Source organism: Saccostrea cucullata, unplaced genomic scaffold, assembly GCF_032062105.1.
Source record: "Saccostrea cucullata isolate Sc308-1 unplaced genomic scaffold, CSIRO_AGI_Scuc_v1 ctg227, whole genome shotgun sequence".
Lineage (NCBI taxonomy): Eukaryota > Metazoa > Mollusca > Bivalvia > Ostreida > Ostreidae > Saccostrea > Saccostrea cuccullata.
Window position 1 is genome coordinate 116,587 of NW_026925050.1, and position 26,873 is coordinate 143,459.

Here is a 26,873-nt window from a genome sequence, read left to right on the forward strand (position 1 = left end):
CACAGCACGACTCACAGCTGAAGGAAAGAAAGTACTCAAATTAATGACACAGCACTAACCCTCACAGCACGACTCACAACTAAAGGAGAGAAAGTACTGAAATAACTGACTCAGCACCTACCCTCACAGCACGACTCACAGCTGAATGAAAGAAAGTACTCAAATTACTGACACAGCACCAACCCTCAAAATACTGACATGACACCTACCCTCACAGCACGACTCACAACTGAAGGAAAGAAAGTACTCAAATTACTGACACAGCACCAACCCTCACAGCACGACTCACAGCTGAATGAAAAAAAGTACTCAAATTACTGACACAGCACCAACCCTCAAAATACTGACACGACACCTACCCTCACAGCACGACTCACAACTGAAGGAAAGTACTCAAATTACTGACACCCCCTGCGAGACGATCATGAATAATTCATGAATTTCCTTGAATTTTTCATGAATTTTATTCATGAAATCTTCATGAAATGTTCATGAAGATCCTATGAACTTATTATTGGACATTTTCAAATCATGAATTTTTATTCATGAAAGAAAATTGATGAATATTCATGAATATTTTTTTTCATGAATAATTCATGAACAGTCATATTCATGAAGATTCATCATTTCAAGAATGTCCAATAATAAGTTCATTGCATCTTCATGAACTATTCATGAATAATTTGATGAATTTTTTCAGGAATGTTCATGAATGAATAAAATTCATGAACCATTAGCATTCATGAATATTCTTGCTTATTTGTAAACAAAAAATCCAATATTATTATTCATGTTTATTCATGAAAATGCATGAAGTCATGCTAAAAAAGTAACAGTAGATGATTTATAATACAGCATCTTGAAAGATTTCACAGAAATGTTGTTTGTTTTCCAACCATGGCAACAAAATCTTTGTCAAAAAACTTAAAATAGACAATTCTGACACATTAAACCATAGTAAATGAGTAATGTAGTTCATTCCTGGTAAAAGTATAAAAAATTTCAATTCAAATGCAACTCCTTGCAGAATGTTTAACCTTACTTGGTCAAAAGGAGAGGGGGGTCCTTCCTCAGCATATTTCAAATTGTGTTTTAATGCCAGAAATTGAACAATTTTTAATTCCAGTCTAGGAGAAAAGTTTGTTCAGCACCAGGGTAACAGCTTTCAAGCAGTTCTTATAGCAGAGATGGTCAATTCAAAAATCCTTATTGTCTCTCCATGTGGAATTTCCAGAATTTCATCATTTGGACCCTTTGATTGAATATCATTCATATTTTCAATTCTTTTTTTTCTTTTTTTTTCAAGAGCTCAGATTTTTTTTTGCAGCCAGAGTTTCTTGTCTTCTGCTCATCAACATTTGTGAACTGCTTCTCTTTTTCCTTCAAAAAGAAAGATTTTCTGAAATTACCCATGATTGTAAAACATAAGACTTTTTTGTGTATTTTCTTGCATTTTAATTTTGCATCAGAGGCACTTCCAAATTAAAACATTCTGAATGGAATTTAAGCCTATTTTCTTGGACCGCCATTTTGTAGATCAACCAGGCCTATGAATGTTTCGAGTCTCAGTCTATAATTAATGTATGTTATATGGTTGGATCCAAACTCAAAGCAAAGTTAGACAAAACTTTCATTTAAAAAAAAAGACATATTTATTAATTTTACAAATAGACAGTAACATTTACAGAAAGATTTCTGACTCAGTGATTGCCTCCATTTTTTGTCACTCACCAGTTATGAAGTAGATCAATCCTATATATAGTCTTCCTTCTTCATATTCTGTTATTTTCTTTAAAAGTTGACAAAGATCAGTGACTATGCAAATATTATAGATCACAAATACCGATCCTTCCACTCTCCAAATTCCCACTTCCAACGTCTCGCGCGTTTTCAAGTTTGCGCCTTTTCAAAAATGTACGGTAGAGCTAAGAAATACGTTAGTTTCGAATTTCCAAGATTTCTGTTTAAAAAAATAACAAACACTATCTGAATAATTTTTCACTGAAAATACAATTTTTTTTATATCAAAACAAGTTTTATCAATGAAGAATTCGAACTTTTTACGTCATCAATTAAATTGGACTAATATTACAATAACATCGGGATCGAAGTCGGGCTCGATGAACAATTAATTTTAACAACACCGAAATTCAAAAATATCGAATACCATGTTGATGTTCCACAGTAGGAAAGTTGGAATGAGTGTCACGAACAGGGGGATCATGGTCAGCTTGGGATGGAAGAAGATGACGACATTTTTAAGACCGGTAGGTACAATATTGTACAGTATTTTATGTGTCCTCGAACGAAGAATGTTTCTGCTACTTTTGATTAATCCGGGCACCATACATAAAATATGCCCGACGGTGAAATCGTTAGGACAAGCACTATTTCTGTAATCATTATTTAACAAATCTATACATATCATTAAGGTCATTGATTTTAACCCGAATTTCCTTGCTTGGAATCGAACTGATGTAAAGAATTTTACCTGTACCTTCCTTTGTTCAAGATAACATTTACAGAGTATGATGTACATGTAATTAATTATATATTTTGTAATGCATGTTCATGACCATTTTCAGCTCTTATCTTGCATGTTTCGATTGTTTTAATAGTTGCTGCATTGCCTGAGATGATTTTCACAGCCCTGGCCTTTGATAAAAGTGCATATACATGTAGATGCTTAACCAATCAGTCACTAGGCTTGTGAATATGGTGAGAACCAGCTCAAATTATCATTCAAAACAAATAAACTAACTTTGATTTTATTAATCTATGTCTTTAAGCATAAGATTAAAATAAATATTGCAACTATGCCAAGTAAACAACATTTAAAGATTTATATTCTTAACATGCCTACTTTCCATATCCTTATTATTTTTAACAATGAATTCTGAAAGGTAATCTAAACATGCTAACAGCATGGGTATGTATAATTATTTTGGATCAAATTTAATCAAAGATATCATCTTCTATGAAGTATACATGCATTTTACAGGAATCCGGATGCTCACAAGAGTTAGGACAAGAACTGCATAAAAAAAATGGTAAGATTTCTTCATTATTTTCTTAATCAATAAAATCACATGAATTGAAATTAATTTTTTTCAATGTTAGTCAGTCATTGAGCTTCAGCTCTAGCCTTTTCATTTAAGCTCACCTGAGCCATTTTAAGACCTAAGTGAGTTTTTTGATCAGTGTCACAGTCTTGTGTTTGTCTGTTGTCTATAAACTTTTCACATTTTTACATTTTAATATCAGAATTAATCCTAATTTGAACAAAAAATTGCAAGACAGTGAATTCATATTCTACAGTAAACTGATCTGCCAGGTAGAAAAGAACAATTGTTTGTAGAGCTTTAGTTTATTATTTGTCATATATTTATACTGATATCAATAATGATACATCTTAAATGGTCATCTCCTCTTTCAGAAATTGTGCAAGGGAAGTTTGAAGTGTCTGTTTGAATGATCAACATCGAACTTGCTGAGCCTTCGTACTAAAAGTGAATCCGTTGGTGATGCCAAATATCTGTCAACCCTCTATTGCAAATTTCATGGGATATCTGTGAGGATGTGATTCTAGCAACATGTCAGAAGTTTTGTATCTTCCATAATTGGGATCTTTGGCACGTACATTGGTGGAAAATAGCAACTGTTCATTTTTATGGGATCTTTGTATCAATGTAGTTGTGTACTACATATATTTTTGCATTTAATACATGTGTTTGTCACTCTAGTCACTAATTTTGTACAGTAAATGTACATGGGCCACTGGCACTTTATTGTAAATGTATATCCTGTTGAGGTTTCAATGACCTCTCCCAGTCCTTGGCCAATGTCATTTAATGAATCTAACCTCTTATTTAAAAAAAAATGCATACTTTAGTTTACTGCATTACATGTATATCATAACTTGATTATCATTAATTTAACCAAGGTGATCCCCCAGTAATCTTATTTTTTCTTGGATATATCTGTTAATAACCTTTGATGTAAAATACTTTGCAGTTTCATTGAGAATACATACATTTTAAAAAGTGTGCTTATATTGTACATCTGAGTGGTATATGCTTTTATATTTGTCTCAAAAAACATTGTAAAAGAAACTGTGAATTTTTTATTTTGCAACTTGCTTAAAGTTTGATGTTAGAGAAAATTCGGTCGAAAAAAGTTGTGTGATGAAAAATGACATTATTTAAAGCACATTATGATGAATATAACTGTTTAATTTAAATTATGAAGAAACATAAATAATCAATTTGAAAAAAATGCTGTCAGTGGTGATGCAGTGTTTGTTTAATTAAAATTAAAGAAAAACACGAAATGTTTAGAGATTTCATGATTTATTTTTTCAGATAGTTGGTGAAAGAATGTTATTAAATATAAATTATGCCAGGGGCTTGTTCAACAATTGCATCTGCATGCAAAAGTTGCATTATGAGAGTAATGAGTGTTTTCTGTCAATCATTTTTGTCAATTATTTTAGTCTTCATGAAAATTCATGAACATTCACAATACCTTGAACTCTACATTTTTTCTGTCTTTAAAATGAAAATTACCAATATTCATATAAATTCATCATTTGTTCATGAACTACATTTTATGAATATATTCATGAATAAAGTTCATGAACCATCTTTATGAACCAGTCATGAACCGTTCATGAACACATCATGAATGTTCATGAACGATTCATAAAAGTTCCTGAAATTATGAATTTCACCTCGCAGGGGACAGCACCAACCCTCACAGCACGACTCACAGCTGAAGGATAAAAGCACTTAAATTACTGACACAGCACCAACCCTCAAAATACTGACATGGCACCTACCCTCACAGCACGACTCACAACTGAAGGAAAGAAAGTACTGAAATAACTGACACAGCACCAACCCTCACAGCACGACTCACAACTGAAGGAAAGAAAGTACTGAAATAACTGACACAGCACCTACCATCACAGAACGACTCACAGCTGAAGGAAAGAAGCACTTAAATTACTGACACAGCACCAACCCTCAAAATACTGACACGACACCTACCCTCACAGCACGACTCACAGCTGAAGGAAAGAAAGTACTGAAATAACTGACAGATTAACTACCCTCACAGCATGACTCACAACTGATTCAGAAGGTAATAGACCTCTCAGATTACCAACAAAACATCTGCCTTTGTTATAATACATGTAGTAGGAACAAACTATGTTAAGCATCACAAAAACAACAGGAATTCTTATTTCTAGGCATATATGATGGAATTAATAAGAAAAATCCCACAGTTTTTTGTGCAAAACAGAACTATCCTTCACTAAAGAGAGTATACGTTAAAAAATATTATTATAAAACTAACAAGAGGCCCAGGGGCCACAGCGCTCACCTGAGAACATAAGCTAGAAAAAAAGCACATATCATGATTTGGAAGAACTAGAATCTACACTACCTGAGGATAATTCTACATAAATATTACTAATCATGGCTTTGAAGTACATGGAAAGAAGATTTTAAAAGGTTTTCCAATGTATTCCTATGAAAATATTTGGTCGGCCATTTTGGCCTCACCCTACACCCAGGGGTCATGATTTGAACAAACTTGAATCTACACTACCTGAGGATAATTTCACATGAGTTTCATCTTTCCTGTCTCAATGGTTCTTGAGCAGAAGATCTTTGAAGATTTTTCCTGTATATTCCTATGTAAAACTTTGATCGACCATATTGGCCCCACTCTACCTCCAGGGGTCATGATTTGAACAAATTTGAATCTACACTATCTGAGGATGATTTCACATGAGTTTCATCTTTCCTGGCCCTGTGGTTCTTGAGAAGAAGATTTTTCCTATATTTTTCCTATGTAAAACTTTGATCGGCCATTTTGGCCCCACCCTACCCCCGGGGGTCATGATTTGAACAAACTTGAATCTACAGTATCTGAGAATGATTCCACATGAGTTTCATCTTTCCTGGCCCAGTGGTTCTTGAGAAGAAGATTTTTTAAAAATTCCATTAATTTTTCTTAATTTCATAATTATCTCCCCTTGGAAAAGGGCGTGGCCCTTCTTTTGAACAAACTTGAATCCCCTTTACCCAAGGATACTTTGTAGCAAGTTTGGTTGAAATTGGCCCAGTGGTTCTTGAGAAGAAGATGAAAATGTGAAAAGTTTACGACGACAACAACAACTACAACTACGACGACAACAGACAACGGACAAATTTCGATCAGAAAAGCTCACTTGAGCCTTCGGCTCAGGTGAGCTAAAAAGGCAAAATAAATCTTGAAAAAGTATCACCAAAGATAGAAAAAAAATCAAACTTATTATTGTAGAAAATCATAATCTAATGAATCAATATACTGTAAATGTACCTTTATATATAAGCTTGTAGGATATTTAGACATAATTTGATACTTTATCATGCTCAACAAGTTGGCAAAGATTGGATTTAGCACATGACTGAATGTGGTAGACATTGATGTCTGTATTTAGCAATGTACTTGATTTAGTAGCTAGAAGCTGCTTTCAACCCAAAATAGGCTTAATGAATACAAAGCAAATGTAATTCATTTAGCCTTAGGTATCTCTGTGCTAATGCAACATACTGACCAGAATACTATTTAATTACTGTAAACCAACTTTTATTCGCGTGCAAGAAATATCCGCGAGTTTTGCTATCTACTTTAATTTGCGAATATTCATTGCCGTGAACCATATATTTTGCTTTATATTGGTAGACAATATTTCCTCAGTCACGAAAACAAATTGTCAACGATTGATTTCAGACTGACAAATCACGAATAAAAGCATCTTCGCTAGTTAAGGGTTTCTGATACGCTACTCTCCTCATAAACCCTTGGCATATGGTGAAGTCAAAAGACAGGATTGTTTTCCGTCACGTGATCCCGAATCTATCAGGTACCCACAGATTGCGTCATCGCCAGAAATAAAGACACTTGTTAAAAAAAATTAAATTAAAGTTTTTTTCAAGAATAATTAAGAAGCAATAATTGAGTTATGTTTATTCATTATTTATAGAACAAATCTGAAGCTTCAATATAGATTCTTAATCACATATTTAGAAGATATTGGATGACACCATGGCTATTCATAGAATTGAATGTTATCTTACGGATCGTTGTTTACTTGCATTTTTCATTTCCGAGATTAAAGAGTGAAGATGTATCCTGAACGCAAATATCGTCATTTACAAAAAACAATTGGTGATTGGTCGACCTGGGAGTACTGAAATCCAATCAGAACTCTGGAAAAAAATCCCGATTTCTATGAACACCGTAGGCCAAGGGTTTATGAGGAGAGGAGCGTATCAGAAACCCTTGGCTAGCGAAGATGGAATAAAAGATGACGCGAATAATCATTGGTTTACAATAATTGATTAAAAACTTATTACTTTCAATTTATTAATTGTTACTCATTTGTCATATTCACTCAAAACATGTTTGACACAAAATTTACTCACCTTTCTCCCGTTTTGGGACAAATTATACCAGAAACCTGTAATAAAGAATAATTAGTTTGAAAATGATATCTTAAAGATATCTTAATTTTTTTTTTTTTTTGATTATATGGATCATATACACCAGTCATCACTGAAAGAGTCCATAATTGTAATGTATATTAAGTACTGAAATAATTTTCTTTTCCTCGTGCACACATGATGCAATAAAAATAACTTTATAAGAATAATGTAAGTCTCTCACAGCTATGATATAATTCTGTGTACAGTGATGTAGGGGAATGTACATACGAACTGCCATTTTATAACACCATAAATAATACGTTTTTGGATTTTTTCCCCAATAGTCATATCATATTTCATAAAATAAAGGTCATTGTATTCTGCAGATAATGAAAAACAGCAGGAAAGCTCTTTTTTTTTTCTCAAGATACCAATAAAAAACAACCATTTTAAAATACTAAAGATTGGCAAATAATCACAATGGTTTTAATTTCGCTATGTTCGCGATTTATCATTTCTTCGCGAAATTAAACCCATCGTGAATGCTGTTATTAGTTTTTAAAGATGTTAATATGCTTTTAAGAAACTTAAAATTAATTAATATTTCCTGCAGCGTGAAACAAACGCGAATGGTACATTTTGAGAAATCATGAAATTTTATCACCTTGGAATTAAAATGATTTACAGTATTCCTTACACAAAAGCTGAAAAGATTCTTTTAGCGTTTCTTTTCATATGACATTTCCAAAAGAGAACTAACGTTATACGCTAAAAACTTCCTTTCAAGCCCAAGGTAACTGTAATGAATTAAATAACATTTTAGACCATTAAGAATACAAAATACACATATTTCTTGTTTTTCAAATCAGATCATTTTAATTTGATAAAATAAATAATTGAATTGAAAACTTTTGAAAATTGCCAAGAAGACCATACGGGCTAATATATATAATAATTTTCATAGTATCGAGGGGAAGTATTAATTAAAGCATATTTTTAAATAAAAATCTAGACATTCTTGTCACACCCACACCCCCCTACCCAAAATTCAATGACACCCAAGCAGCAAAACATGTACACTGAAAATGTGCAAGGTAAATATTTATTATTATGTGTGGCCATAGAGAATCTAGGGTCACATGATTTGTTGAAATAAATAGCAGATCACATGGTTGTTGGTTATTCTAACTAGCTTGGTTCCTGGAATATCAATTTTATCAAGAATACAAGTTTGGCTTTCCAGAAAGCCTGAAATGTCATCTCTTTGGTATCAATAATGTCATAATGTCATAATGTCAATAAGAAATACAGAAAGGGAAATATTTTAATGCAATGAATATATAGATTATTACACCTGAAGTTCCCAAATGACTTATTCAGCAAACTCCACAGTAAAGTACGCAGTTTCTTTTAGCCGCAGTACATATATGGAAAGCATGGACGTCTGCGAGAGCACCCAAGGCGATTTTTGGTGAAATTTCATTCTAGCGGTCTTTGTGCTTCTGGGTGTTTACAATTTACTTAAATTCAAATACTTTCCTTGAACTATATTTTCTTAACACAATACGGAATTATCAACAATAATTATCCTTCATTTAAAAGCAGCTAATCATTAAAGTTTGACAGGAATTAATTTAATAAATCCAATTACAGACTAAAAAAATAACATAAAATTAGCGTTGACCACTCTTCATACATTTTTTTGCAGAATCTAATTGTAAGCTTGTTCTTTTGTGCGAGAACCAGTTTTTCCCTTCGCGTCAACAAATCTATATATAGAAATCACGTCATTGTCAATTCTCCATGTGTGGCTTACCAATTTAATAAGGCATAGTATTGAGGATCAATACATACATGTATACGACACACCGAAACTATAGATATTTATGAGCATCGTACTTCTTTTCTAAATTTTCCTTGGCTTTCAAATAGGCCTAAACCGAAAGTAGATAGCACACTCCTAAGCTAGTTCTTCTAAAAGAAAACCAGTTTACAGGCTACTTGGAACTCTGTAAAACATCGAGGACTCCCGAAAGATTAATGGAGGCTTACACTAGGACTTCACTTCCGGCATACAATCTTAATATGTCATCTCCCGAGGGAGATGACAATAAGAATATTTTAATTGTGAAAAAATGGGTGATACACATATGGAATCTTCCATGGGATACTTTGATTTGGCATGTACATACATATTTTGAATCAAACTGTGCAGTTTATAGTATTTGTTTGATATATTTGATATAGATAGAAAGTATTAGAATCATTATACTGAATCTTGAAAATGTTGTGTATATAGAAAATGAAGAGCTAGCGAGCAGCATCGTGTTTACGACATATATGTTTGTTGATTATTAAGCACTTAATTATTTAATGTCATATTAATTGGACAAAGTGAGAGAAAATATAATTTTTCTTTAAAAATTAGGAAACATGACCTCACCGATATTCAGTAACATACTTACTTTCCATACTGAGTGAAAAAAATTTACTAAGTAAGCCTATTGTTGTAATTTCTCCAGGGACCTTAATTAAATAGGTACCTTTTTTCTCTTCTATACCAATCACAGGCACCTGACGTTACTTATTTTTCTTTTAATTAAAAAAAATATACACATACTTACCATGTTTACACCATATTCATCATTTACATGCACCTTTGAAATATTCATATTGAACAGAAGATATCATTTTGAACTTTTTCTCAAGCATTATCTAACAATAAAATTTAAGAGAAAAGGGGGGAGAGAGAGAAAGGGAGAGGGGGAAGGAGGGAGACTCGGAGAGAGAATATCAGACAGCCTGCCAGCAGCATAAGGTGGAAATTAACTGTTGACATTTATCATACCTCACTAAATAAGACCAACAGCACTAACACAACGCCAGATATTTTAGAGAGTCCATCACAGCTCCCCATTTCTCCATAAAAACATTTCATTGCGTGTTATCCAGCTTCAGCACCAAAAAATCGATTGCCTTTGTTCTCGATATTTCTAGCATTCCGAACCCGATAGAAATGAACTTTTAACGTTATGTACAGATTTTTAAAGCTGCTGCTGCTCGAAATCCGATACTCACGAACAACAGGTACTTGTATAATTCAAAAATTATTTGATTTAATCGCGGATCTTATGATGTTTCTTCTTAATTCTTAAGTTCTGAAAGGTGTTTTTTTCATGTTTGGAAAATGAAACAAGTCAAAGGGTGATCGAAAGACCTGGCGAATATTGTTGGTGCGACAAAACAGTAACTTTCCGTTTATCCCCTAAACTCCTTTACTCTTCATTGCGTGTTGGTTTGGACGCTGTAATGAAGAAATTTAATGTAGTAGATTCCTGATTCTAGTTCCTTCCTCTCATAAACTTCAGTAGTAGTTTCCACTTTTTTTTCTTCAAAAAAGTTGCTCTCTAGACTCCTCCAGAAGTTGAACTGCCTTTCCGAATAAGAATTTGAACAACAAGACCACTCATTTTTAAGAATGGCATATGAAACTGTTTTTTGTGGTTTTGCAAAAATTCTTTGCTCTTCTACTTTAATGTTAGATGAAATATTAAGGAAATTTTTGATACAATTGAGATTTAATTTTTCACCTTCATGTTTGTTGCGCTATAGGCGTATAGCTCGTAGCTCGTTATGTTCACCCATCTCCTTACACCTTTAAGTAATTAAATAATCTAGGCCTTTTAAATGTTAATAACACTTGAATTAATTACAAGGGTACTATTTCATTTCATCAAATACATGGGACAGATTAGATATGAAATCGAACATTTTTTTAAAGAGAAGTAAATATACGACTAACGTAAATGTCTTTATTTAAAGATACATGCGTGATTTACATCTAGCATTGAGACTCATATTTGGAAAGAGAAATTGTCAAGAAATCTTTTAAATTAATCAATTTCATATGCATAAATTTGTCTATTTCTCATCAATTCAAGTGTTGTCTAATACTCCAAAAGAAAGTAAAAAATATGAAAAGAATATCAAAAAGATAAAAATGAATTTTCAAAAAAAAAAAAAAAAAAATTATAAGTGCTTGTCAAATTAATCAAAACGCCGTTCGTTCCAATCAATTGCAATGATATCGGTACATATGCACTAATTATAAAAGGTGGACGTAAAATTTATAAGCCAGATCATGGATTAGTTATACATAAGTAATCACTGCAGTATTGCAGAAACGAATTTCTCCAACTTATTAAACACATGCAATCGGTAATTAAGAAATATTCAATTTCAAGTCTATGAAAGTTTAAAAAGCAGCTCATGTAGATACTTAAAAGTTCAAAAAGTTTCATGCATAAATCCATAGATTAAAAGGCTTTGATCCTTTTTATGGAAACAAATGTTTCAGGGTTCAAGCCAAGATCGCTATATTTAATCTAGCGTCGATACAGATAGACAAACAGACAGAGCATAAGAGGATCAGCAGGCATAGTTTTCAAGAAAAACAGTCTCCTCATTATAAATCTGTGGTTGGGGCAGCATATAAATGGAACGCGTCCTTTGGTTTCTACTCTTTAACCACTGTTTTTTAACCTTCGTGTGTGGATATACGTTAACTGATGAACAGAATTTACACACTGCTCTCCTGACGGGGTACAACAAGGACATACGACCCGGCACGGATAGAAGTGACACTCTGGTCATAAACGCTTCCTTCCTTTTGTTATCTATCAACGAATTCGATTTAAATGCAGGGAAATTATCCCTCACTGGTGTCTTCGCCATAAGTTGGTTTGAGGAGAGATTTGCTTGGAATCCAGCCACGTATAACGCATTAGAAATGACTGCGATTCCACAGACAAAGCTATGGCTACCTAATTTTATCAACACCAATCCTTATGAAGATATTCGGGGACTAGGCAGTGACCTGCTTACAGTTGATGTGTTTTACACAGGAAAATGTACCTGGTTTCCTTTGCAAGCATACAAAGTAATATGTGATGCTGATGTCACAAATTTTCCTTTTGATACCCAGAAATGTTTTATGAAGTTCTTCATTTTTGGTTATCAGCCTAATGCTGTAAATGTTAAATTCACATCACCGCGCGTCGATTTCGACTTATATTCCGAAAATGGAATATGGGAGATCTTGAATTCCGAAACGTACTCAGTGTTAAACATTTATGGACTTGAGGACATTTTTGTAGTATTGCATCTAAAAAGAAGAACAGCTTATTACATAGTTAGCTTGATTTTACCAATATCAGCATTCTCGCTTTTAATGGGATTCGTTTTTCTTCTGCCGAACGATTCAGGTGAAAGGCTGGGTTTTTCCACCACGGTTCTGTTATCCATAGTTGTTTATCTAACGATCATCCAGGATATGTTACCAGCAGTATCCGAACCGAACGTATCCATATTAAGTTACATGCTAGTGACGTATGTGGTGAGCGGGGCTCTTGTAGTTGTCTTCGTCATCATAAGTTCCCGGATTCAATCATGTCCCCATGAGAAGCCTGTCCCTCGATGTCTAGCTCGACTAGTAATATGTTTTCGAAAGAAAAGAACGGAAATTGACGTCGTGGAAAATCTCCAAACGAAGAGTGAGATGACTGACGATTATGACGTCAGCTGGACAGACGTGGGAAGAGTGTTCGATATGACCTGTTTTATCTTATCAGCAGTTCAATTTATAGTCGCCAGTGTAACCTATTTTCTGCTTGTGGCCAAATAGTGTTACATTGTTCATATGCGTACATCCCATGATTGTTCCTTGATGAGGAAGCAAAATAAAATCAGGAATTTGAAGACCGTCTTGTGAATTGCAATCATTTATAATTATTGATAAACTTTTCTTCGGGTCTCAAGAATAGAATATTTATCGTAAATGTGGTGTCTGCTAATGATTGTTACATAGGATGATTTTACCCTATCTTTGGACTTTCAGTAGGGCGTGACTTTCTCAGCGCTACGTAATGGCGAATACTAGTAGATTCTCATTGGTTACGAAATTAATAACATAGGAACTTAAAATTGTTGTTGATAATGACTTATTTCCCACCTCTTTGCCGCGAGAGAACTTTTAATTGGCTATTCACTACACCAGTTGACATTCGGCCGCATTTCTATCATATGTATATTTCAACAGTGAAGGGAAGCTTTGTAAATTTCAGAAGCTAAATAGGCAACGTCGAGAATGCCACGCCTTACTGAAAGTCCAAACTAAGCGTGTAGTTCTTCTAAAAATCACAAAATGATTCGACTACTCTCCGCAGTAAATGTCCATTCAAACAGCTCCCCGTTTACCTTTACTCCATGCAATTATAATCATTTTATCCGTAGTTAGTTTTATTTGAACTGTAAAGATCGTGGTGAAAGAATTAAACTATATACACTGCACTGGTAGTTTTTGAATACAATGTACAGTTAACTGTAGGCCTTCGACCCTTGATGCCAAATTTTTGTAATGTTAAGAAGCATCCCTCCTATCCAATGTTTTTTTTTTTCAAAATTCAGTCACAAAAAAATGTAGCTAATACCAACTCTTTGAAAAAGTTGTTACAGCATCCAATTTATGTCACTTTTTGTGCTATATGAGTGTGTTGCCATTTTGTTTGTTATTCTTATCAATTTTGTAGAAATCGTTTTTAATTATGCTCCATCTTGCAATGTATCTATGGTAATCATTAATACTTAAAATTCAATAAATATGATTTGAGAGAAAAAAAAAATAATTGATTTTTTTTTTACATCATTTATTTAGTATAAATCATACAATATGCATAATTATATAGAAGCTTCTAAAAATGTAAAATGTAATTTTTGAAACATGATACTATGCAATCAAATGTAAGTAATACATGTAATATACGTACAGTAAATAGAAGTTATCAGAAAAAGTACATATGTTTGATATGCATTACAAGTAAATAACAAGCATAATTTGTATAAGATTAATAAATTCAGTTTGCATATGATTATAAAGGCACAAATTCTAGGTTTCCACTTTTGAAATTTATCTGTGGAAATTCAGACCTCCTGTTGATAAAATATTAGGACTTTACGGCTGCGTAGAGGGTCACCACGAACGTGATCAAGATTACCACGACCCGGATGTAATGACGTCTGATCCATCGGGAAGTCGCCTGTTTGACCCAATCAATGCCTGTAAATTCAGGAGGGATGCCAACGTTAATTAAGAAATGAATATTTTTTTTAAGATTCATGAGGTTATGAACTACGACACTTTATGACCAGCATCTTTCATGACGCGCGTTAGCGCTTCATAATAAATACCGGTGTAGCCGACGTAAAGCGTTGTAGTTCATATACCTCATGAGTCCTAAAAAATTAAATTCATTTCTAATATTTACACAATTTAGCTGTTGAGTTGCCACAAAATTTATTCCGTTCAACTGTCATTTTTAAAGCAAAACAGTTTTGCGCTACAGTTTTGACGCCAAGTGCGGTATTATAACGTAACAATGGAGATATCCATGCTCACCAATTGTAGTTCACGAGAAAATAAACAGTCTTGCTATTTGCAAAAATATCTTTAAAAAAGTATTTGGAAATGTAAATATTGTAAAATAATCTTTGAATATGCGCTTAATTATTCAGGGAATGTCCCCCCCCCCCTTTCAGGAAAAAATAGGATAAAAGAACGGGTAAAATTAATTGCAGATGGATATAAAAGTATTTTAAGTTAGCTACAGAACTGTAGCTCTCCGAAAAATATATTGACAGACCGTATATGCAGAACTATAGCTCTCATAAAAAATATTTTGACAGACCGGTCAGTCAAAATTTTTTTTTTCGGAGAACTACAGTTTTGCAGCTAAAAAGAAGTTATCTGAACCTTTCTGCATTTGACCTGAAAGTCAATAGGATTTTTACTTTGTTTTTAGTAGTTTAGCTCAACTGAGCTGAAGGCCCAAAGAGCTAATTACAATATATTACAGCTCAACGCACTTTTTAAAGTTCACATGGTTTTTCGCACAAATTAAGGTCACATTGTTATGATGTAATATTGTGTATCGAGGCATCAAAATACATTTTAAAATTATTTGTTTACATTATTTGAGTTATACCAATGGTGTTTCATTTACTAAAACCTAATTCACACATATCAACTGGTACAGTTTAGAACTTTGATATTTTCATGGCTGAAAAATAACTACTCTCATTTGAATTTTTATGGTTTCTTGCCAATTGCAAATGTCTTTTTATCCGTCCTTTTGAAAGCATTAGCTCTTTGCAAAAACTTAGACATGGACTCAGTTTAGCTACTGCAACTTGTATTTGCTGTACATTTTGTCTCTTTAACTCGGGGAGATAACAGTATTTTTCTTCTCTTTGACTGCTTTGCATGTTAATAAGGTGGGATTTTCAAAGTCAAGTTCTAAAATCTGGACTCATGAGAGATTCATCCAACTGCAAAATTCTAACCTTTCAAACCGTAAATGCAGAGGTTTTTTTTCTTTTTCATAGAAGGAATTCATAGAAGGAATTTACTATTTAAAAAAAAATAAACAATACTTCATTATCCTTCCCTTTAGCGTGGTTTCCTTTTGCAATGTTATCCCTTTTCGGCGCTACATTTCGACAAAACCAAGAGAAGTATGGTAAATGAACAAAGAATTTTAAAAACTACTTACCTTTTAGAGGAAAATTAAAAAATTTCATCCACATGGTATCAAAGAAAGCTCGTTTTGTATATAACTGTTAAGAACCTATAGTAGAATCGTATAGTCGAAACATCGTACCATTTATATATAAATTCCCCTTAAAGCATCCACTTTGGAATCTTAAGATAATTTTAAAAGACATCTATGCTTGAACATTATATATGTAATATAACGTAGGGTTATGTCATTGTACTGCAGTTCGAAAATGGTAATTTTTATTCCAACAATGTGACCTTAATTTGTGCGAAAAACCATGTGAGCTTAAAAAGTGCGTTGAGCTGTATAAATATCATTGACAGTTCATATGACAAGAAAATGAGTATGCATGCGATACAATGTAAAATTGGTACTGAGAGTCACTATACCTTTCTTTGAGATGACGTCATTTTCTAGTAAGATTTTTTGCTCCGGACCTATGACAATAACTGTGTAGAAGAACAACAAGACGCATGCGCCAACTGGGACTAACCACAAGTTCCGGACCGGCGAGGACGGACTGAGATAATAGACAGCTCCGGAAGTTGCGGTCATACTCCACATTAGTACGGGCTGCAAAATATTTATTTTTTCTAAATTAACAATTAAATTAAGCGTTAAGTGTACTTTTCATTGTTTACTTTTACATTTTAAGTCAATTAAATCATACAGGTATTTCATATGTATATTCTAATTGTAAATCAATGCCACTTTAAAACATTGAAAAACGCTGTTTGATTAGAATAAATTTTAATAAAAAGTAGTAATTATAGATGTAAGTCTTACATGTAGTAAATAAACATGATAGTATCAAATCCATTTTTTTTTTACATGTATTGCTTTATATAGGAGCTAAATCAATCGAGTCGTATAACATCAACTGAAGAATGTCACATCAAAACTTTTACATTTAAAATTGTATTTAATAGATCTTTAAGAAATACCTTATAAATTATGGTTTCAGCATCGAACGGTCAATGATAGCTCTCAATTATTTTAAAAGATTTTTTTTATCAGAGAAAAAGAAGAAATTGATTTCTTCAAACAAGAGGCCCATGTGGCAAAAGCTCACCTGATTTACAATGGCTCTCTAGCTCTTTCTTCATCGGATTTCTCCCTACTTATACTTATTGTGGCCCCATCTTACCCCCGTAGGTTAATGATTTGAATAATTTAGAATCTATACTACCTCAGAAAGGCTCCACACATGTATTCAGTTCACTTTGAGATCTATTTAAGCGCTCGTGTATGAAAAAACAGTTTCTTTATAGATACGGAAAGTCACGGAGAATACTGAAGTAAAAACGTAAAGAAATGAATTTATTTTTCCCCTTGTTTCACTCCTCCCAAATATAGTTTCTTGACTAACAAAGAAAAAGAATATACCATATGATTGTTGCGTTCGTTTCAAATTGCATTAAGGTTTCATCAAAGTTCAGTATGTCAAAATTTATTTTTACAATAGCTTTTTTTTTTGTCCAAATGTTATGAATGAAACCGAAAGTGCATTGCAAATGGCAGATTTTATAGGGGTGTTGTCCTTACGCATGCCATGCTTTCAATTACAGCCTTTGAGACCAATCACGTTCAACTTGCCCTTCATTGCGGATCTAGCCCCCCCCCCCCGTTTGAATTCTTTGTCGGCATCTTATAAGTATTAAACTGGCCTGAAATCAGTCTATATACCCACGTCATGCACTTGCTTTATTAATAATTAATAATTAATTAATGTTTAAAAGTAATAGTTATACATTTGATTTATTAATATTTAATTCATGAAGTTACTCTTGGTTTTAACATGTTTAACTCACTATAAATTTCACCCCCCTCTTGAAGCTGGTTGCCCATTGTTCCCAGTGAGAATGCAAAGGCAGGTTGACTCGGCTTGGAGCTTCCACTACCACCACGTACAGATTAGAGCCGGCAACTATCCCCGCAAACATGCACGTGAGAACTTGTAAACCATCAACAGGAGAAATTCCTAACTTGATTAGGCTTTCTAAAAAGTCCATTTTCGCTTGCACGATGGTAAATAAAAATCTATATTTAGATATATTCATTTATGTAAATGATGAGGCGGAAGAGGGGTGCATATCAGATCCTATGATTAAAAAAATTGCACATATAATAAGAAACTATATAAATGTGTCCTCGTATATACGTCATATCTCCCCCCTTGTTGTTGCCTTTAAATAAGACGTCAAGGTTAATGCACATTTCACACTAAATCCGGATTTTTTATAAATTGATCGTGTTTAGGTTTAATTTAAGTGGGAGAGATTCGTTTCCTAAGAGATTCAGTGGATGGGTGACTCCAATCTCCTATGCAGAGTTGTCGTTCGTTCCTCTCTGAATGTACGAGTCGATGGTAGAGAGTGGGGTGACTCAAAACGCCGAAATTACCGGTTTTTACCGAAATATCGGTAGAAAGCGTAAAAAACCGATGAAATATTGCATAGACTGTGGATATCAATTGATTCGGATACTAATCATACAATCTCCCATGCAGATCTAGCTAGCAGTCACTCGTTCCTCTAGCAAAAAACTGACTTTTTAAATGTGGTTGAATCCATGTAAAATCAACTTATTTGTCAGAAGATTAACTAAGTTTAAAAATTGGTCGTAATCAAATCGAAGTCATGGCCTGGAAGTCTGACAGCAAAGGCATGCACTTAAACAATATATTTTGAGAATAAGTGGAAAATAAAAGGATGCCATTGTTTTCAGTTTTGCCTAGTTGTGATAAAATCTGCAAAAGCCTCAATTCCATTACAGCTTAGATTTAGCTGCTGGTGTAAACAGGTACTGTAGTAAAATCAGTTTAAGTTGATACTGCAAGGTTTTTGACAACTTCAGTCTGGGGTCATCGTTTGTTGAACGGTATAGTGAATTTGTAAGGAAATATATATATATTGAGTAATGTTTTGGCTAACATTTTACACACCAATTGAAATAGTTTTTAATTCGACAATAATTCCATCAACCTAATCAATACATAGTCATTCTTTAATGTACTTTTCAAAATTTGCTCAACAAATATCTAGATTAGCAAAGAGGAAATTGGAGTCAATTTAAAATTGTTTGCAGTCATCAAACCATGAGGTATTCCTGCAAATAATTATTAATCAGTAGCTGGTATATAAACATAGATTTTGGTATTCAAGACTATTTTGTATTTAACCGAAATCCCACGTGTGTCCCTTTTCACGGTGTTAAAGATCTGCTTTCAGATTCCTTGTTGGAAAGTATTAAGACGTGTTACGTCTTCTTTAGTCTGTTAGTCATGTGCTTCCAGGTTTCACACCCGATGGTAACACCACTGATCGGTATAGGTGAACCATTGTCGGAGGATTAACACAGGATATATCTAGGTCGGACAAAGCGTAGGACTTCCATCCTTTGGAGCATGCGTGAGACTAAATGAGTGTGTTGCCATTTTGTTCGTTTTGACATGTAATTAATTTCGCAGAAAACGTTTTTAAATATGGTCTTTTTGCAATGCTTATATGGTAATAATTAATACTTAACACCTATTCAATCAATAAATATGAAAATATGAGGGAAAAACATTAATTTTATTGATTTTTTAAATTATTATGTACAAGTATACACGCGGCAAAACTCACTCATCTTCTCAAATTTTAAAATTGATATAAATCATACAACATGCATGCTGTATACAGGGTTATTTTCGCCCCGTGTTATTTTCGCCCTTTCACACTTAGAAAATATTTTGCCCCGTTTTATATTCGCCCAATTTCGATTCTTTTTAAGAAATCATACTGTGTTTCTTACATTCGCCCCGTTTTATTTTCGCCCTCCTGTGAGTAGGGCGAAAATAAAAGGGGGCGAAAATAAAAGCTCCTAAAAATTATAATGTAATACGTAAATATATTTGATATTATGCAATCAAATGTATTATGTTATACATGTAATTTATACGAATAATAACGAGAAGTTATCAGAAAATAATAGCAGCAAAGTACATATTATATGTATGATATGCATTACATGTAAATCACACGCATAAATTATATAAAATTAATAAACTCAGTTTACACATGAAGGCACAAATTTTAGCTTTTTACTTTTTAAATTTCGTCATGGAAAATTCAGACTTCCTGTTGATAAAATCTTAGGACTTTACGGCTGCGTAGAGGGTCACCACGAACGTGATCAAGATAATCACGACTCGGATGTAGTGACGTCTGATCCATCGGGAAGTCGCCTGTTTGACCCAGTCATTGCCTGTAAATTCATGGAAGATGCCAACATAAATGTAAAATAATCTTAAGTTTTAATATGCGCTTAACTATTCAGGGATTATGTGCCCCCTCCCCTTCAGGATAAAAAGGATATTAAAAAAACGTAAAATTATTTGCAGATGGATAAAAAAGAAATTTGCTGCAGAACTGTAGCTCTCCAAAAAAAATATTTTGACAGACCGTAGCTATCATAAAATATCACTGACAGTTCATCTGACAAGAAAATGAGTATAATTCATGCGATATCACTGGTACTGAGAGTCACTATACCTTTCTTTGAGATGACGTCATTCTCTAATAACACTTTTATCTCCGGGCCCATGACAATAACTGTGTAGAGGAACGAGAAGGCGCATGCGCCAACTGGGACTAACCACAAGTTCCGGACCGGCGAGGGCGGACTGAGATAATAGACAGCTCCGGAAGTCGCGACCATACTCAGTAATAGAGCGGGCTGCAAAATATTATTACGATTTATTTTGAATTGACAATCAAATTAAAAATGTACTCTTTCTTTACTTTTGGGCCATTAAATCATATTTTACATATTCTTATTGTAAATCAATGCAATATTAAAACAACTACAGTACTGAGTACATTAACAAACATGATAATATCGCATTCTTCTATATGTATCATGGGCGCTTGGTTTCAGGGTGGTGTATTTTCAGGATGGTGTATTTTGTGTATTATGTGTTTTTCTAGGTGTGTCTGAATACCCTCATTGAAATAAAGATAAAAAATTGCTGAAATTATAGCACGTTTTAAAAATGTCATATTTACTGTATATAAAAAGGGTGTTATGTACAGTAAATATATTTTTTACTTCGCCCCCTGGTCCCACCAGGCCTTCGCCCTGGACCCACTGGGGGCCTCAAGGCGACACCATACCCCCTGCCTTCTTTTGGCTCCCCTCCTCCAACTTCAATTCCTTGATCCGCGCCTTATACCATTATTATATAATTGTGTATCTCTCGTGAACACTATAGTCTTATCTATCATGAACACTTTACGGAAAAATAGGGCACAAATATTAATTAATCTGATCGCTTATCAAAAGTTACGATTTTGTGTTCGGTGGACAAAGGATGATACATCCCTCAGATTATCGCGAAATGTAACTTTTACTTAGGTCTATTTCTCACAGTGGGTGAGTGGCTATTGAATGACTATGATATTTGTCCTCCTCTCAACGAACAACGAACAAACTTATTGGAGATGTTGTGGCGGGTTATACCCAAACACGTGCAGCCTCCTTACCTTACCTTACGAGCAATTTACAGGCGGATCTAGCACCGGCGCACCGCGCGGGCCCCCCCCCCCCCACTGATTTTTTTTTTTTAATTTTGTTTGTATTGATGGTGTCATCCTCAAAAAAAGGGAACGCCTCATTTTTAGCTCACCTGAGCCGAAGGCTCAAGAGAGCTTTTCTGATCAAAATTTGTTCGTCGTCTGTCGTTGTTGTTGTTGTCGTCGTCGTCGTTGTAAACTTTTCACATTTTCATCTTCTTCTCAAGAACCACTGGGCCAATTTCAACCAAACTTGGCACAAAATATCCTTGGGTGAAGGGGATTCAAGTTTGTTCAAATGAAGGGCCACACCCTTTTCCAAGGGGAGATAATCATGAATTTGTTAAAAATTAATGGCATTTTTAAAAAATCTTCTTCTCCAGAACCGCTGGGCCAGGAAAGATGAAACTCATGTGGAAGCATCCTCAGGTAGTGTAGATTCAAGTTTGTTCAAATCATGACCCCCGGGGCAAGGGTGGGGCCAAAATGGCCGACCCAAGTTTTACATAGGAATATATACGAAAAATCTTTAAAAATCTTCTTCTCTAGAACCACTGGCCAAAGAAAGATGAAACTCATGTGGAATCATCCTCAGGTAGTGTAGATTCAAGTTTGTTCAAATCATGACCCCCTGGGGCAAGGGTGGTCCCAAAATGGCCGACCCAAGTTTTACATAGGAATATATAGGAAAAATCTTTAAAAATCATCTTCTCCAGAACCACTGGGCCAGGAAAGATGAAACTCATGTGGAATCATCCTCAGGTAGTGTAGATTCAAGTTTGTTCAAATCATGACCCCGGGGCAAAGGTGGGGCCAAAATGGCCGACCCAAGTTTTACATAGGAATATATAGGAAAAATCTTTAAAAATCTTCTTCTCCAGAACCACTGGGCCAGCTGGAAAGATGAAACTCATGTGGAATCATCCTCAGGTAGTGTAGATTCAAGTTTGTTCAAATCATGACCCCCGGGGCTAGGGTGGGGCCAAAATGGCCGACCCAAGTTTTACATAGGGATATATAGGGAAACCTTTTAAAATCTTCTTTTCAAGTACTTCAAAGCTATGATTAGTGATATTTATATGGAATCATCCTCAGGTAGTGTAGATTCAAGTTTGTTCAAATGATGAACGCCTGGAGGGGGGGGGGGGGGGGGGTGGAGTAAATTCAAGCCTGATGTGCTCAGGTGAGCGCTGTGGCCCCTGGGCCTCTTGTTATTAAAATCCCTCAGTTTCCGGGACTTTGCCCCCCTTCCCCTAAAAAAACCCACTGGGGGCTTCATCAGCTGTTCAATGCAGACACCCTGCCTTCTACTGCACCCCACCGTTATGAAATTCCTGGATCCGCAGCTTCAATTATAATTAAACACATACACAACACAGATTCACAATATGTAATTTAAATGCACATAATGATGCTTGCTCTATTATTAATAATCATTTAGGATTAAAATTAAGTAATAATTATACATTTGATTTATTAGTATTTAATTCATGAAGTTACTTTCGGTTTTTAAGGTTTTGCCAAAGGTCAAGATGGAAAATTTCTTTTCAAAAATGCTTATATTCTTTTTAGAGAAAGCCATTATTGCAGAAACAATATCTGTAACTGAAGTGCTGGTTGGACTTGCCCTTAAATGATAAACAATTATTACATCTGCAGTGATTGTTTTCACTAAAAGTACAGAATTAAACAGGACTGGTGTAATTTTTTTTAAAATATGCAAATTATATTTTTTTTCTACCTGCATAGGCGTCGAAACCGGGGGGTGGGGGGGGGGGTATATAGAGGGTTTAGCCCCCTCCCCACTTTTTTTTGCAAATACGAGGGTTGTCCCGTAAAATCGTGGACAAAGCGCTTTTCTCGAAAAGTAATGGGCGCACAAAGCTGAAACTTTCAGTAAATGTTTATTCATCATATTTAAGTGCATCTTTAGGTTTTTGATAATATACAGACAGAAATAAAGATTCTATTACACTTGAATGTGCACAGGGTACTGTCCTACGGCGCACGGTAAAAATAACCTTGTTATATTAGAGAATACACAAGAATTAATTCGTAATAAAAGTTTTCAATACATAAGATAGGGATGAAAATTATTATAATTCGATTCCTTAATTAATTTTGTCGTATTTATAAAAATTTCAAGGCATTTGTTTATTTTTGGAAGATTCCCGAGCATTCGAAATGGGAAAGTGGTTAACACAATACACGAAAAATCGCGGTTATTGATGACGTTACGGCGCACCGGAGAGCAGTTCAGTTAGATTAGGATGTTGTAATCACAGGGGCCGGTAACATACTGTTTATGATTTTACGTAATCACTATAGTGATTACGTAAAATCAAATACAGTATCAATCTCCTATGCAGAGTTGTCGTTCGTTCCTCTCTCAGACACCTCTGCAATGGGCTCACGTCAAGATTTTTGACATAACGTATAAAAAGTAATATTTGCAGGATTGTTTCAAATTAAATCAAACGTTCTGGATTAATTTAGTAAATATCTATCTGAAAAGTCAGAAATAAACATATAAATTGAATTATAATGAATTAAAACAAACGCACTATTTCTCGTGTTTATCACTGTGATATACGCGAGCCAACGACAGAGGTGAATGTATGAGCCGATGGTAGAGAGTGATACAGTATGTTACAGGCCCCTGTGGTTGTAATGACTTTAAATGAATATACAGAAGAAAGAAAACATGACAAAAATCACCAGATCTTTAGTATATAAATGAAATGGAAGTTTTCTAGAGAAGTCTTTTTGATTGAGTCGCCAGGTAATATATGGACAAACTGCTATTGTAATAGCAAAAAGACGCTGTCACTGTCGACCGTTGATATGAGATTGTATGTTAGTTGACTAATGGTGAGAATACTGTCCGTAACTTTATAATAAATCTTTAGAAGATCGCATGTATGTGCCAGATTGGTACCTGAACTGGTAATAGACAATCACGTATGTGAATCAATGGAATTTCTAAATTTCAGTTGGACTTATCCAACTTTATTTTTAGCAAAGATGAAACATGGCGCTGTTTCAGACACTTTGACGATATCATCCGTGCGCCGTAGGGCGATACAATACATAACATAAAATCTAATAATTTGTTTATTTATGCATATATCTATTTGAAATTTGCTATGTATATTCATAAAAGTAGTGAAAATTTCAGAACGCAGTGATGATTATTTTTCAAACTACACAACTTGTCCACGATTTTACGGGACAACCCTCGTATATACATAATATAGGCATTGAAACGGGGTTTATCTTTTTTTGTTGGTTTAGCCCCCCCCCCCCCCTTTAAATTTGCGTCCGACGCCTATGACCTGTTAATCAATAAGATATAAGATAATACAATGAGTAGAATCAAATTTTCTGATGGATTAAGTGATGTATTCAATTCTGAGTGTGGTGTCAAACAAGGGGATGTCTTAAGCCCCACACTTTTTAATGTTTTTATTGATGGTATTGTCCATGACTTAAAAAATGGAAATTGTGATCCTGTACAAGTAAACAATATGCATGTAAATTGTCTGTTATATGCTGATGATATTGTAATCTTCTCAGAAAGCAAAAGCGGTTTACAAACCAGTCTTGATATTCTCAGTAACTATTGCTCAAATTGGAAACTCCAAGTTAATGTAGATAAATCTAAAGTTATGATATTTAACTCAAATGGCAAGCCTCAAGGAAATGAATTTAGTTTTAATGGTAATGCAATACAAATTGTACCAAGATACTGTTATTTAGGTATTATGATGAAATGTAATAGGAAGTTTAATTTAGCAACAGCTGTGCTTATTGAAAAGGCCAGAAAAGCATGTTTTAAAATGAAAAGAATTATTGGATTTGATAACCCATGTAAACTTTTAGAAAAACTCTTTGATGCTATTGTACTTCCAGTTCTTCTCTATTGTAGTGAAATATGGGGAGTGGATCTCTCATCCAAAGATATTTCAAATGTTGAAAATTTTCACTTAAAATTCATTAAAGACATCCTTGGAGTGCACTGCAAAACATCCAATGCTGGTTGTTTAGCAGAACTTAAAAGACTACCACTTTGGTCCAAAATTTCCCTCTCAAGTATCAAATATTGGAATCACCTGAAAACTTCTGATTCTTTGGCCTTTAAACTTTACCAATCCACAATTAACTGTAATTCTTGGACTAAGAAATTATTTTCTATTCTTGATAATCTTGGATTCTCTAACATTACAAAATATACAGGTTCCATCCAACACCTTTTACCAAACATTAAACAAAGAATCATAGATCAGTGCACTCAAGAGCAAACATCAAAAATCTTTGGTTCAGAAAAACTTGATCTTTTCAAGAAAGTATACTCAGGAAAAAGAAGTCCTTATGTTGATTTACTCAAAAAAAGATCTGAGAGATCCTCTCTTAGTAAAATTAGACTAAGCGCACATAAACTTGCAATAGAAAGTGGTAGATATATTTCCACATCAAGAAATGAAAGATATTGTAATGTTTGTAATACTGGTGTGATTGAGGATGAAATACATTTTCTTTTTCACTGTAATTCTTACTCTAAGCTAAGAAACACATTCTTTAGTAATATTTATAACATAACAAAGAAAAATATTAATCTTAGCAATGAGAAATATATGCTACAATTATGTATAAACAGTAGTATACAAAAAGTCTTGAAAGTTACTGTTAAATTTATCAGAGACTGTTTTGATCTTAGAAGTCAATTACTTGACAATTCTTGAAAAAATATGTAAACATTATTTAATGTTGTTCAGTGGGCCTTTGCCAATTATTGTAATTGTGTTTGTGCCAATAAAGTATTTGTATTTGTATTTGTATTTATATTTCCAAACTGTAAAAGTTTTTAGTTTATACCTCAAATAGTTTTGGAGCTATTGTAAAAATAAATATTTGGATATCTTGACCTTTGACAAAACCTAAACTCACTATAAGTTTCGCCCCCTTCTTGAAGCTTGTGACCCATTGTTCCCAGTGTGAATGCAAAGGCAGGTTGACTCGGCTTGGAGCTTCCACCACCGCTACGTAAAGACTACATCCGGCATTTATCCCTGCGAGCATGCACGTGAGAACTTGTAAACTCTCAACTGGAGAAATTCCTAACTTGATAATGCTTTCTAAATAATCCATCTTCTCTTTCACGATGGACGCGAAAATAAGTAAATAAAAAATCTATATTTAGATATGTTAATGATGAGGCGAAAAGTAGG

At 34.1% G+C, this 26,873-nt stretch overlaps 4 protein-coding genes and 2 long non-coding RNA genes across 11 annotated transcripts in view; 2 read left to right on the forward strand and 4 right to left on the reverse strand.

The window, feature by feature from the left end:
- The window catches only part of LOC134267933 (WW domain binding protein VOPP1-like), a 23,540-nt gene extending 13,066 nt beyond the window's left edge, over positions 1–10,474 (reverse strand). For 2 of the 6 annotated variants that reach the window (XR_009992256.1, XM_062750139.1), the window contains exons 1-2: positions 10,327–10,474; positions 7,479–7,513 (exon numbers count right to left, since the gene is read on the reverse strand). Coding sequence is in view for 5 of the 6 variants with exons in the window: in XM_062750139.1 (XP_062606123.1) it covers positions 7,479–7,513; positions 10,327–10,416 (125 nt within the window). In the remaining variant the exon portion in view is untranslated. Of the gene's footprint in view, positions 1–117; positions 142–205; positions 230–4,833; positions 4,858–5,044; positions 5,069–7,478; positions 7,514–10,326 lie in introns of all 6 variants that reach the window. The other 4 variants (XM_062750142.1, XM_062750143.1, XM_062750140.1 and 1 more) reach the window with 4 other exon arrangements.
- On the reverse strand, positions 780–1,866 carry LOC134267921 (uncharacterized). Its single transcript, XR_009992254.1, has 2 exons — positions 1,732–1,866; positions 780–1,380 (listed from the first exon to the last, which is right to left on the reverse strand). It is a non-coding gene; the product is annotated as an uncharacterized LOC134267921 (long non-coding RNA).
- LOC134267920 (uncharacterized) lies at positions 2,128–3,047 on the forward strand. Its single transcript, XR_009992253.1, has 3 exons — positions 2,128–2,267; positions 2,619–2,718; positions 3,002–3,047. It is a non-coding gene; the product is annotated as an uncharacterized LOC134267920 (long non-coding RNA).
- Positions 10,475–14,239: 3,765 nt separating the features above from the next.
- Positions 14,240–18,113, reverse strand: LOC134267922 (uncharacterized). Its single transcript, XM_062750124.1, has 3 exons — positions 17,902–18,113; positions 16,480–16,663; positions 14,240–14,592 (listed from the first exon to the last, which is right to left on the reverse strand). The coding sequence occupies exons 1-3, from the start codon at positions 18,100–18,102 to the stop codon at positions 14,480–14,482; spliced, it is 498 nt and encodes a 165-aa protein (XP_062606108.1). The 5' UTR covers positions 18,103–18,113; the 3' UTR covers positions 14,240–14,479.
- A 1,531-nt stretch (positions 18,114–19,644) lies between these two features.
- LOC134267924 (uncharacterized) lies at positions 19,645–26,849 on the reverse strand. Its single transcript, XM_062750127.1, has 3 exons — positions 26,593–26,849; positions 20,626–20,809; positions 19,645–20,338 (listed from the first exon to the last, which is right to left on the reverse strand). Exons 1-3 carry the CDS (start codon positions 26,791–26,793, stop codon positions 20,226–20,228), a joined length of 498 nt encoding a protein of 165 aa, XP_062606111.1. The 5' UTR covers positions 26,794–26,849; the 3' UTR covers positions 19,645–20,225.
- LOC134267923 (uncharacterized) lies at positions 25,011–26,483 on the forward strand. The gene has a single exon (XM_062750126.1). The coding sequence runs from the start codon at positions 25,011–25,013 to the stop codon at positions 26,385–26,387; it is 1,377 nt and encodes a 458-aa protein (XP_062606110.1). The 3' UTR covers positions 26,388–26,483.
- Positions 26,850–26,873: the final 24 nt, after the last annotated feature.